This window comes from Panicum virgatum, chromosome 3N, assembly GCF_016808335.1.
Source record: "Panicum virgatum strain AP13 chromosome 3N, P.virgatum_v5, whole genome shotgun sequence".
In the NCBI taxonomy this organism is placed as follows: domain Eukaryota; kingdom Viridiplantae; phylum Streptophyta; class Magnoliopsida; order Poales; family Poaceae; genus Panicum; species Panicum virgatum.
Genome location: NC_053147.1, coordinates 65,468,798 through 65,480,948, shown reverse-complemented (window position 1 = coordinate 65,480,948; position 12,151 = coordinate 65,468,798). Strand labels below are relative to the sequence as shown.

The 12,151-nt window shown below is 46.0% G+C and overlaps 2 protein-coding genes across 2 annotated transcripts; both read right to left on the bottom strand.

Annotated features, from left to right (window-relative positions):
• Positions 1 to 535: 535 nt before the first annotated feature.
• Positions 536 to 3,059, bottom strand: LOC120666812 (phosphatidylinositol-glycan biosynthesis class X protein-like). The gene is made up of 4 exons (XM_039946759.1): positions 2,693 to 3,059; positions 2,031 to 2,397; positions 1,801 to 1,955; positions 536 to 914 (listed from the first exon to the last, which is right to left on the bottom strand). The coding sequence occupies exons 1-4, from the start codon at positions 2,780 to 2,782 to the stop codon at positions 663 to 665; spliced, it is 864 nt and encodes a 287-aa protein (XP_039802693.1). The 5' UTR covers positions 2,783 to 3,059; the 3' UTR covers positions 536 to 662.
• Positions 3,060 to 3,762: 703 nt separating this feature from the next.
• Positions 3,763 to 11,601, bottom strand: LOC120666810 (probable diaminopimelate decarboxylase, chloroplastic). Its single transcript, XM_039946757.1, has 8 exons — positions 10,369 to 11,601; positions 10,068 to 10,242; positions 9,435 to 9,584; positions 8,094 to 8,255; positions 5,330 to 5,515; positions 4,434 to 4,556; positions 4,267 to 4,356; positions 3,763 to 4,145 (listed from the first exon to the last, which is right to left on the bottom strand). The coding sequence occupies exons 1-8, from the start codon at positions 10,887 to 10,889 to the stop codon at positions 4,059 to 4,061; spliced, it is 1,494 nt and encodes a 497-aa protein (XP_039802691.1). The 5' UTR covers positions 10,890 to 11,601; the 3' UTR covers positions 3,763 to 4,058.
• Positions 11,602 to 12,151: the final 550 nt, after the last annotated feature.

The following is a 12,151-nucleotide window of genomic DNA, read 5'->3' as shown; positions in this document are numbered from 1 at the left end:
TATTTGGCTTTATAGCTTGGTTGTAAATTAGCAGGTGAAATATTTTTTTTCGCGAACGTGCCTGAGCACGTATTTCATTAAAAGAAAAGCAGTACGACCGATACAAACCTTAATAGGCAGAGGCTATTAAGTCGATTACAACGCACCACCAAACAAGTGGCAGATGACCCCAACACCAAAATAAGAACAGCAAGAACAACAAAGGAGGGAACACCCACCCCCAAACCTAGACAAGACCAAGCAACTGAACCTGCTAAAAGATACACCATCATCAAGGATGCATAAAACTCAAGTGGCAAAGCATTCACTCAGCCAACAAATCAAGGCGGCAAAGCATCCGCTCGAGACAATTAACAACCAAAACAACGAAAGCATCCTCAATCAGATTTCTCTAGCCCTTTTGGTGCTTGTCTGTGCTGCACCAGAGTCCATTGCTCTGTTTGAGGTAAATTCCTATACACTATCTCTACTTTTGTTTTCTCTAATTTTTGTTTTGCAACTACATACAGCTCCATCTGATTGAGGAGCGTCTGCGGGTGTAAATTTATACACCATTTATTTGCGGCATTTTTTGCTCCCCTGCAGATCGCTTGATCGACAAGAATATAAGGTTCCCAACATCATTCTTTACTTCATTCCAGTTTTGCCTGGAGCCGAATACATCAAAAAACTAGAGCGGCTAGAACAACGGACATGGAACAAACAAGAGCCGAGAGAAAGGTAACGATAGAAACAAATCCTATATGGGCTTCATCTCCACAGGGTATCCGCCACGCAGCTTTGTCCACGGGTGCGGCTTCGAGATCCTTAAGCACCCACAAACAGGAACCAGAACGGATTTCCTTTTTTCTGTAGCGCAGGAGCAAATCTGGGCTGCCAAACTCAACCGTTGCATGCCCACTGGCATCAAGAGGCTGCAATTGAACATCAAAGTGAGTAGTCAACCAAAAGTTTCTTCAGTGACAACTGATTGTGCTAAATACGCCTGTGAGGAGTTGAACAAGATAAAGAAGGAAATGTATTTTAAATTTCAGAACACCATGTGCATATCAGGCATGTTTGCAGCATCACAGAACATGTAAACCACAACTATATGACAGTAGTTATTTTTAGTTTGTTACTCGTACAAATCATCCAGTTCTGATTTCCTGTCTCCCGGCTGGCTACAAAGCTGAAGTTATTTTTTCCAGAACCTAGTCCATCAGAATTCTAAGTAGAGCCAAAAATATATTTTTTTCCTTGAAATTTCTTGGAAATTTTTAAGGCAGCATGCACGAGGGATGGTCCATAACAGTTGCATAAATCCGCCTTTCAAAAAAAAAAGTAGCATAAATCCATAGACAGATAATATTTGTACGCTTAAGCAAAATTAACCAGAAATTATTAAAGTGGCAGGACAGTTTATCTCTATCTATTAGGCCCATGTTCTAGAACATGTCAAAGGAAGGGAAGCATATATCCACTATTATTATGCCACTATTATTATGTGTACCAATGTGCCCCAACATAGGAGGCTTTTATTTATCAGCATGCACTATTTAATGTCCATCATGGAAATCATGTACCACTAAGTACCGCCAAGTTGTTGAATATTATAAAACATTCATACACATCAATTTCTCATTTGATAAGGCAAAACCTGGATGCTGGATTTGCAGACAGAATTTTCAGTATAACAGCTTATCCATAGCTAGTAGGTTACAAGCAAAAATGCAACAAGTGATGTTCTCTATGACAGGTAGCAGGAGCCAAATAATTCAAATTAGTAGTGTTTGCCAATGGTAGTCTATAGGACCTTACCAGGTATCTAGCATGGAGAGGCAGGTCTATTACAATGTTACAGTTTGTTAAAGTGCTTGGCTTGAGATCAAAATGAATCTCAACAGTTGACCGGTTGGATAGAGCTGAGGGTAGTTCAAGGTTGGTGTCTCCGAAAACAGCAACGTCAAGGAAAACTGCAAGATTAAAGAAAAACTTATCAGAATGCAAATAAAAATGCAGTTGCAGTCTTCCTCAGAGTTAGAATTCACCTTTGCGTTCAACAAAATGCTGTAGCTCAAATGGGTCAGCAAACACCCCATTCGGGAGCTTCTCAATTATCACCAGATGGGCATCATAGCCATCAAGAAAATTAACCATGGCATCTTGACAGGCACCAAATTTCACAGAATAGACTAGACGACGGTGAGAACCTTCACCAACCAGTTGCCGGTGCAGTTCTGAGAGTGTAGGCACTTCAACAGCATCAGTAAGCCCTTTGCACAATTCACCAGAGTCAGACATTTCAGCTAAGCCACGATGGGGAGCAAGCTGGTCGGTGAAGGTGTAGAGATATGCATCGCCGATGTAATTCCTAGAGCAGGGCACACAATTGATGGATTTCTGGCTTCTACCTGCCTGTGCAGTACAATAATTAAAACTCGCCCACACAGGCCTAAAGAATTCAGAACAAAAAACAAAATGGAGTAAAAAATTCATAGAACCACATACATAACTAACTAGAACGAGCATAGCATTCAATCTGCATTACTTAAGCCACACCACTGAACCTAACTAACTGCTAATCATCCACAGGCTAAGCATGGACTCGAGCCACAACACCAAAATCCGAACCAACAAGGCGTCGCAAATCGCGCGCAAGTAAATCCGCCTGAACCAGGACTCCAGGAGCACCCCGCCCATCCCCACGTACCTGCTGAGGCGACGATTCGGCGGCCGCGGCAGAGATCCAAGCGGCGGCGAGCGCCACGGCGAGCAAGCACGGGCCGCCCGCCACTGCCATTGGAACAGGAGGAGGAGAAGGCGACGCAACGAGCTCCGCGAGCAGAGAGATCAGAGAAGGAAGTGGGGCGCGGGATGCAGGGCGCGGCCCGCTCGCCGGTGCCCGTGGAGATGGAGCGTCCCCACTCGCGGGGTGGCGCGGACGGATCTCTCGTCGCGGCGGAGGGCCGGCCTGGTCGACGACGGCGACGGCGACGGCGAGCGTGTGGGCCGCCGAGCGGGGGCCTCTGGGTCCTGGGATTGGGCTCACCCAATTCGGCTGGGCCAACCCTGAAATGGCCAGAAGAAGATGCCGAGGCAAGAACCGCTCAAAAAAAAAAAAAAAGAGCCGAGGAAAGAGCGGCCGGTGTTAAGCAAAAATAGTCTTCACCAAATACTCCAACTACAAAGGGAGCTTTACTGTTTGATGAGAAACAGTATCACAAATGTACTGAAGAACATGGGGGGTTCTTTCATGCTGCCCTGGTGGAAATTCTCTCCCAGCTAGGCAGGTGAATGCAGACGGATGTGGAAGATCAGTTCAACCTGATCTCAAGCAAAATTTAGCACGCTTATCGGTTTGGAAATAAGGAATGCGACAGCTTCTGAAGTTGCATGCAATTTACAGCTCAGGATAAAGATAGAATGGCAGCAGACATAAGTTAAAAAAAAAGAAAGAAAGAAAGAATGGCAGCAGACACACATCAAGCATGTTGAACCGTCGAAGCTAAGGCAACAGCCTTGAGAAATCAAAGAAAGCTAGCAGTCCACTACTATCACAATTCACAGTACATTTCCCAAAATTCAAGCCAAATCAACTTGAGATGACAGGTGACAAGAAAAAATAGTACTCCCTCCGTTTCAAATGTTTCGGCTTGGCAAACCAATTCTCCTCAGTTTAATGAATAAAAGTAGTTTTTTTCAAACAAAAAAGAATTAAAACTAAAGATGGTCCACGTTAACCCCTTAGGGGTACCAACTTGCACCTCCTAGATCAAACCATTGAGCCAAGCATAAGCTTATATCTATTCATCGTCCAAGACTTTGCATGCATTCGGGCGGCAGACTTATTCACTGTGCCTTTTTATCCAGGTAATAACTTCTGGCTCTAAATAGCAGTATATTACAAATTTGGTGCCTAAGACTTGCACATCACAGAAAATCTGGAGGATACACAAACAAACCAAATTAATTATCTAGTCACACATTCCACTACAACCACAAGTAAAATAAACTTGGCAAGAAAGTCTAATTATCCCCCAAGAAAACGTGTGCTTGTCGCAGTTGCAGATAAATGTCTAAGCTGGAAGACCATCAAAGAACTTCATGTAGTCATCAAGCTTCTCTTGATGTCTGATCTTTACGATAGAACCGTCCTCTTCCACCTGCAAAGCAAACAACAAACATGTCAGCTAAATGGCCTAGGAAGAAACAAAACATAATGGCAAACGAACCCCTACAAGACATAAGATAGAGGAAAAAGGGAATGCCGGTGGTAGTTTGTACCCAGTACTCTGGCGGTCTCAACTTCAGGTTGTAGGTGGAAGCCATGCTCATGCAGTAGGCACCTGCATCATGAACAACCAGTCCAGCTCCCTACAAGGGTAATATGTCAGAAGGGAACAGAGGAAACTCTAATAATCAGAGAGAATATAATGGTGTTGAAAAAAGACCTCATCAGGTGTTGGAAGCTCCCTATCTTTTCCAAGGAAATCTGCAGACTCACAAACTGGTCCGACAATATCAAAGGTAGCTACTTCGGCACCAGGAGAGGGGGGAGAGACCAGTTCGATATGCTGCGAGATGAGTAATGGTTCAACAGATTGTAACAAGGTTCAAGCGCTGAAACTTCTGTGCATGTCATTTTTATTTATGCAGTTAGATTTTGTATGCACTTGAATGACAGATAGATGCTATGCACCCCAAACACAAATGCATGCCGACTATATACAAATACATGCCATCATACTGTGGGTCCCAAAATCATGATAGTGCTTCATTAAATTGTAGCAATCCCTGAGTGCCAGGGCGCATAGTTGACTAAGTGCCCATCAAATAGAGAATTAGCAGCGGAAAGAACAATAATAAAAGAAATCTATGGCAAGAAATGAGATATAGCAACATAAAAGCATGGAAAATGGTCATGTGAAGGATATCATCTCCCTCTTCCTAATTCTTCAAGTTTATTTAACTTGTTAATAAGAAATCTCCAAATTGGCAATGTCACATCAGCAAGCAAGGGGTATTTTGGGTACTTTGGACATGGATGACATGTTTAACAAGCTTAAGGACCTGAATATGCAGTTCCCAAGTTCATTCATGTACTTCATTGACACTGCATGACAAGTTGGACCACTCGTGCATCTTACTCTTAAACTTATAGATTATGTCAAACTGATGCTGGGGTGCCATAGGTGTGTGGTTGAACTTTCTCATCCTTCACCAGTTGAACATATAAAAAGTAAATTACTATGATTGGAGAAAGCAACATTCAAAATTATCTCAGACTGCGGTATCCATCAACATAGTAGTAGTAACACTCATCATCATTAATAGGATCTGAACAAACCTGGTATGCTCCATACAGACTAGGTCTGATGAGTTCTGCCATGCTGCCATCAACAACAATAAAATTCTTTGTACCGTTAGATTTAACACCAGTTACTCTATTGACGAAGCAGCAAGTATTAGCAATCAAGGATCTTCCAGGTTCAATGATAAGAGTAAGATCTCGAGAGAGAACTAATTCTCGCACCTACAACAAAATATAATTAGAATAAGCATAATGAATCACAGCATGACCACATAAGCTTGTTACGAATGGAGGCTTGTTGTATTGATAGAGGCCCAAAGGGCAATATATATAGAGTACATGAGACACCCCAAACCCTAGAATATGTGAAGTGACTAAACTACCCTTGACACATATATAGTGACTATAATACCCTTAACACCCCTCTCAAATGCGACGTGAATGCAATGTCGTTGCATTTGGAGAGTTGACACTAAGCATTGGACAAACACAATGCACAACACTATGATTACATGACACAAGATTCATCCAAAGTCCGAAAATCAAAGATGTCGTCGAAGTGTGCAACTCTTGAACTTGTCGATGTAGACAATCTCCTCCACAAGCAGGTATCGCCTTCACAACTCGTACTTCAGCAAATAGCCCGAGTCTTCACAAACCAGTACATCGACTCTTCAACATGAACCTTGCTTTGGAGATTTTGAACTCGACAAAGTAGTGGGATGTGTCAAGCCAGCCAAAGATAGAAAGCACCACTACAAGACGGCAAGTGGCGAGACAGGAAGGTGATGACGACAAATAAACGGCCATTGATCATGACGTGGAGCAAAACGGCTCCGAAAGGGACCAAGAGGGCAAAGGTCGCATCAACAACGATGATGTGATTAGCTAAATCGACGGGACTCAGCTAACCATAAAATAAAAAGAAGATATTGGCTGACTGACAATGAAATTGTGGACATGCACGGCTTTGACGAACTGAATGAGTGTATGTGGACTTGGATTGAACACAGTGGAGAAATATATGTGTGACAAAATATGATTGAGACAGCAGCAGATCAATAACAAGATGCTAATAGCAGGGTTAAGATACTAAGCAAGCAGCAGATAGATAGCAGCAGGCATAAGCAAAAGATGAGCAGAGCAGCACGCATGCAAAAGCAGACGATGGATAGAAGCAGCCTAGCAGCAGCAGAATTACCAAGCAAAGAAACTGGACTTGGATTGGCGTGGATGCAAGTCAATAATTGATATAGTAGATGCAAGTGCAACGAAGCAATACCACCAGCAGCTGCGTGTGCGACATCAATTTCAGAACGGGCCACCAACAGCAGGTGCAAGTAGCAGAACAGAGCACCGCAGAACAGAGGACTACTGCAGCACAGAGTACCAAGGCACGGACAGACCACCTCTGCGATGGCCGGCGGCAGGATGATGGGGAAGACGAGCAGACAGATGGCTGCTACTCCAATCCCAGCCGCAGGAGCAGGGGAAACGAGCAGACGAGGCATGAGGAGGCCGTGGCCCAGCACAGGAGGCGGCAGACGACGGGCGGATCCACGCCGACCCCGCCGCGACTGCGGCGAAGGAGGCCACGACGACAGGCAGCAGCTGCAGCACCCCCCCTTCCCGCTGCCGAACGAGTAGGACGATGGCCGCGACGGCGGCGGAAGAGATGGCGACGACGGACTGGTGGCGACGGGCCACGCACTGGAGGAGGACGGCGGCGCTGCTGCTGCTACGGCTACCACTACCAGCAGAACGGGCGGGGACAGTGGCTCCGCGACGGACGAATCGACGGCGCCAGCGACGGGCTGACGGGTGGAGGCCGCACCGCGCGGACGGAGAGGAGCCGGTGGGGCGATGACGGGCCGCGCCAACGGGACAGCGGAGCAGGCGGGGCGGCGACGGGACGGCGGGCCGCCACAAACGGATGACGACGGGCGGCGGCGGGTACAAGCAGCCAGCGGCAGCGACGGGCCGCGGATGGAGAGCTGTGACGGCGACGACGATAGGCGGCCGGTGGACCCGCGACGGGCAGATCCATGACGAGCGGCCGCGAATCGACGACGTCGGGCCGCAGGAACGGCAGCCAAGGAAGAGGTGGCCGCGGGGACGGCGGCCGAGGAGGAGGGCCGCGGCAACGAGAGCCACGACGGCGGGCGGCCGCTACTGCGGCCAAGAAGACCGACGCGACGACGAGCAGGACGATCAGGGACAGCGCCGACGGGCGCCGCGCGATGGGCGCGGACGCGGGCCGCACGACGGGCGCGGCGGACGAGGCGCGCGGAGGACGAGCCGGCGGGGACGGGCGGTGAAGAGGACGGGCCGGCGGCGACAGGCAGATGAGGGCAGGGACGGCTGGATCGGCCGCGACGGGAAAAAAAATTGGTACGCTGCTCTGCTCTGCTGCTTCGACTCAACCTACAAGAGGGAAAATGGGTTTGGGGTTTGGATTTGCCGCCCCTGGGAGCAAGGATGGATCCTCCCGGGGGCAGCGCAACGGGATGACGAAGGGTGGCGGACCGGATCTAGATCGAGACCTGCTCTGTTACCATGTTACGAATGGAGGCTTGTTGTATTGATAGAGGCCCAAAGGGCAATATATATAGAGTACATGAGACACCCCAAACCCTAGAATATGTGAAGTGACTAAACTACCCTTGACACATATATAGTGACTATAATACCCTTAACAAAGCTAACTTTCCGCATTGCAAAAGGAAAGCTGCTCTTTTAAGGAAAGCATATGAGCCTGCAAACATATGAATCAGAAACATGTTAAAGATGTTGATCTTACAGTGTTGATGAGATCCATAGGTGTAGGCAAGACTGCATCGGTGTGGTGGTAATCTATTCCCAAACCACCTCCGATGTTCAGGTACTCCAACTCAAAACCTTGTGCTCGAATTTCATCAACAAAATTTACCATAAGAACTGCAGCATCTCTGAATATATCAACCTAATAAAAAAGGAACAACACTTCAGATGTAAGAAAGAAACAGGTATACTACACAGAATGACAGAATACAGTCATGTCAACAAAGAGGAGTAAAATAGTTTGAGAACTTAAAAGTTCTCCACGAGTGACACCAAGCTCAAAAGGTTACTCAGCTCAAACCAATAATGTGCAACTTCAGTTTTCAAGGCACAAGCCACCTTGCACTTAAGGGTCCTTTTGACAAAAAGGTAACACTAGTCCGTATCAGACCACTTTGCTTAAGCAAAATAATTGAAACAATATTTACTAAAATGAGCATATTAGTACATGGAAGATATACCTCTTGATTCAGTCAATATGCATATTAATTTCAAAATAATTGAGCCATCACATGGTCATCCTCACACAACTTGCTAATAAAACGCAGGCTTATTTTTTACGTTGATATCAATGCATCAAATTTCTGGCACATGCTGCATATTCCATACTTGCCTCACATTAAACATGATATTTCGTGGAGAATAATGCTATATTTAGCTACAGACCACCATTGTATTATTGAAAATTTCGGACTTCACTATAAGACAATAGCAACTTCAATATTTCAGAATTAACAAAACTCACAAACTTGGCAGTTCAACATGAAACAGTGACAGAGAAAGGTGCAAATGTGGTCTGGAGGCAGTGAAAGACAATTCAACTTTCTAGTTTTGAAGTGAACAAGTAAATAAGAATTGTTCTGAGATCACATATCAATTAGGGCATTGTTATGGCAGTGTGATAGCCCAGACATCTATCCTTGTTACAGGTTCTATAAGGGACTTCAGGCATGCAAATATAGTTTTAAGTTTCTAAAACTAAATGGATATAATTGGCATTTAATAAATATCAATTTCTAATATTCACTCCTTGTCCTTGTCCTCACCCCCTCTCCTGTCGTCCCTGCCTCTCAGGGACTACCCAAAAGAGGGTGCATCTATTGTTAAAGGGTGACATTATGTAACAGGATCATTGTTCACTGGGACAGAAAAAACATAACAGCTTTCTACAAAGTGACTGTTCATCTCAAACAATATCTTGCCCATTATGGCAGAAAAAGGTACAGTTTACCACTCCAATCAAGCTCACACAGCAAACGCTAGACATTACATTTATAGTAATATTTAAGAGAAATACTATATAAAAAGAACAAGACATTACCTTTGTAATAGTAGACCCCAGATGACAATGAACACCAACCAACTTCATATCATTCGAGTATGACTTGATAGAGTCCAGAAACCATTGCAATTTCTCATTGCGGATCCCGAATTTGGATGTTTTATTTCCAGTGGCAACATACGGATGTACCTGTTGATAGAAAAGTTCAATTTTTGTATTAAAAAAATAAAAAAAAAACTGAACTTCCCCAATCATTGAATGATATCTTATGTAGGTATATAACTCCAAAACTTTTCTAAGATGAAAACTCCTTTACTATAATTACCATTACTAACAACTAGTTTGTTCTTTGCTCTCGTTTGGGGCTCTTGTTAGGTTTCATCTCTAGCCTACCCGGAATCGCTTGGGATTAGAAGGCCTTGTGGTGGTGGTTGTTCAAAGTTAAAACAGACACAGTGTGGTTGTTTAGTCAGGACTGGGGCGGTGGTTGTCTACAAGATCATCAAGCTATTTAAAGAAAAAAAGTCAACACTCACAGTTAAACCAACAAAAGGTATCCCACTCAAAACAACGCAAAGGGCATAGTGCAAGAAAAATCAACTAAATAATCTCAGTGGCCACAGGTGCATACACATGCCTGTGTGTTTTGGAGAGTGTTAGAGGGTATCATACCTGCGGATCCACATCTGGATTTATTCTAAGCAAAACAGGCACTCTCTTTCCTGTAGCCCTTGCAGCTCTGACAATATTCTCCAAATCAAATTCGCTGTCCACATTTACAAATACCCCGCTCTCAGCAGCTAACATGAGATCTTCCAATGTCTTCCCATTTCCGTTAAATATACACCTGATCTTCAAAATACAGATTGAATACAGTTAGTTCGTCTTCAGAATATTAAATGCAAGTGCAAACGCATTTGCTCAATGACCCATTCCATCCCAGGAAGTAGTAATGTAGGAGCAAGAGCAGCACCTGGTCGGTTCGAAACCCGCTTGGAGCGCGAGGCGGAGCTCGTTGCCACTGACGAGCACGGCGCCGCAGCCGAGCTCGCGCAGGAGGCGCAGCACGGGGAGGTTGTTGTTGGCCTTGACGGCGTACCCCACGACGGAGCGGAGCCCCTGCAGTGCCTCGCGGTAGGCGGCGAAGTTGCGGAGGACCTGCGGCTTGCTGTAGAGGTAGAAGGGGCTCCGCGCCGCCGCCGCCATCGCGTCCTCCACCCGAACCCCCTCGCAGTACAGGTACCCGTCGGCGCCGCGGCTGAAGCAGTGCTTCGGCGCGGCCGCCGCCGCCGCCGCCGCCGCCGCCGCAGGCTGCGGCGGCGGGGAAGGGGTGGCCGTGGAGACGGAGGCGCGCACGGAGGACAGGCGGCCGTGGAGACAGCGGGGCCGGGGGAAGGAGGCGGCGGCGGCGGCGCTGCCGCGGTTCCGGCGGGCGGACGGGCTAGGGTTTAGGGCGGGGAGGAGGGAGCGCGAGAGCAGGTTCGCCGCCGCCATGGTTTGGGAAGCTTGGGAGCCCGCTCAGTAGTCAGTACGGTGAGATGCGTCGGCCGCCACAAAGCGGGTTGCGAGCGTGGGCCTTTTGTTCGGCGTGTAGGCGTGGCTGGGCTTGTGGGCCAATTTTTATGGGCTGGTGGGCTGGATCAACCAATTTGGCTAGGCCGACACTCAACTCCACGAGGGCCTGGTTGGTAGCGCTGAGCCTAAGCCGCTCACGACACAACACAAACAAGAGTTAATTCTCTGAATGTCATTAAAATTTTCGCCAAATCTCTTAAATGTCACTAAATGGCATTGAAAGGATTTTTTTTGAGTCTGACATGTGGAGTCAATAGCAATTAAAAAATTGGCTAAAATTTTAATGGTATTGAGGGAATTGCCCCCACAAACAACTGAAATGGCCGAACGAGGGGTAAACTACGTGGAGAGCCCTCTCCACTTAGTGCTAAGCGGAGAGCCTCACTGGTTACCATATTTAGCAACTATGCATGCACCGAAAATGGAAAAACAATTATTCCTCCCCGGAAAAGAAAACAATCCCCCTTGCACACGCACGTGACATGGTTCTAGTGCTGCTAGCTTCGCGCAAGCGGCCCGTGCGGAGCACCTATCTAGCATGACGAAAAAACAATTCGGCGCCAAAAATGATAGATCCAATGTACAAAAATCTAACTGAGCCATGGAAGTAACAACAGACCCAGACAACGATCTGCATCAAACCACAAGTTAGGAGGACAAAAAGTAAGAAAGAAGAAAGCAACAGAATGAACAACAAAATGGAGATAGAAGCATCCATCCAATGTAGATAGACAGGTCCAGATTCTATTCAACAACACAAAATAATTCTTATAAAATTTAACATAAGTGATTCAAATTCAGAGAAATTAACTAGTGCATTATGAGGATGTGTTGCATATCCTACAAACACCTTATAGAACTATGTGAATGTGTCTTTTCCACAAACAGCCTGGCAATCAACTCCGCAAGGAATTTTGCATCTGTAACAAGAAAATAGTACTGCATACATGTCCATGTCCCCCTCCCCCTCCCCTAAAAAAAAGCTACTTCTGTCTCTTGGGCATCTAAATCCTTATAATCTTCACCTGATAAAATAGATAAATAATATCGAAGTTACTTCCTAATTAACCCAAATAGTGACAAGTTACCTCTGCATTTCATAGTATAAAGCAGATGAAGAGGCGCAGAGGGAGAGGGGGGAGAGACAGAGAAAGATCTTACAGCAATCCTTGAAGAGAGGA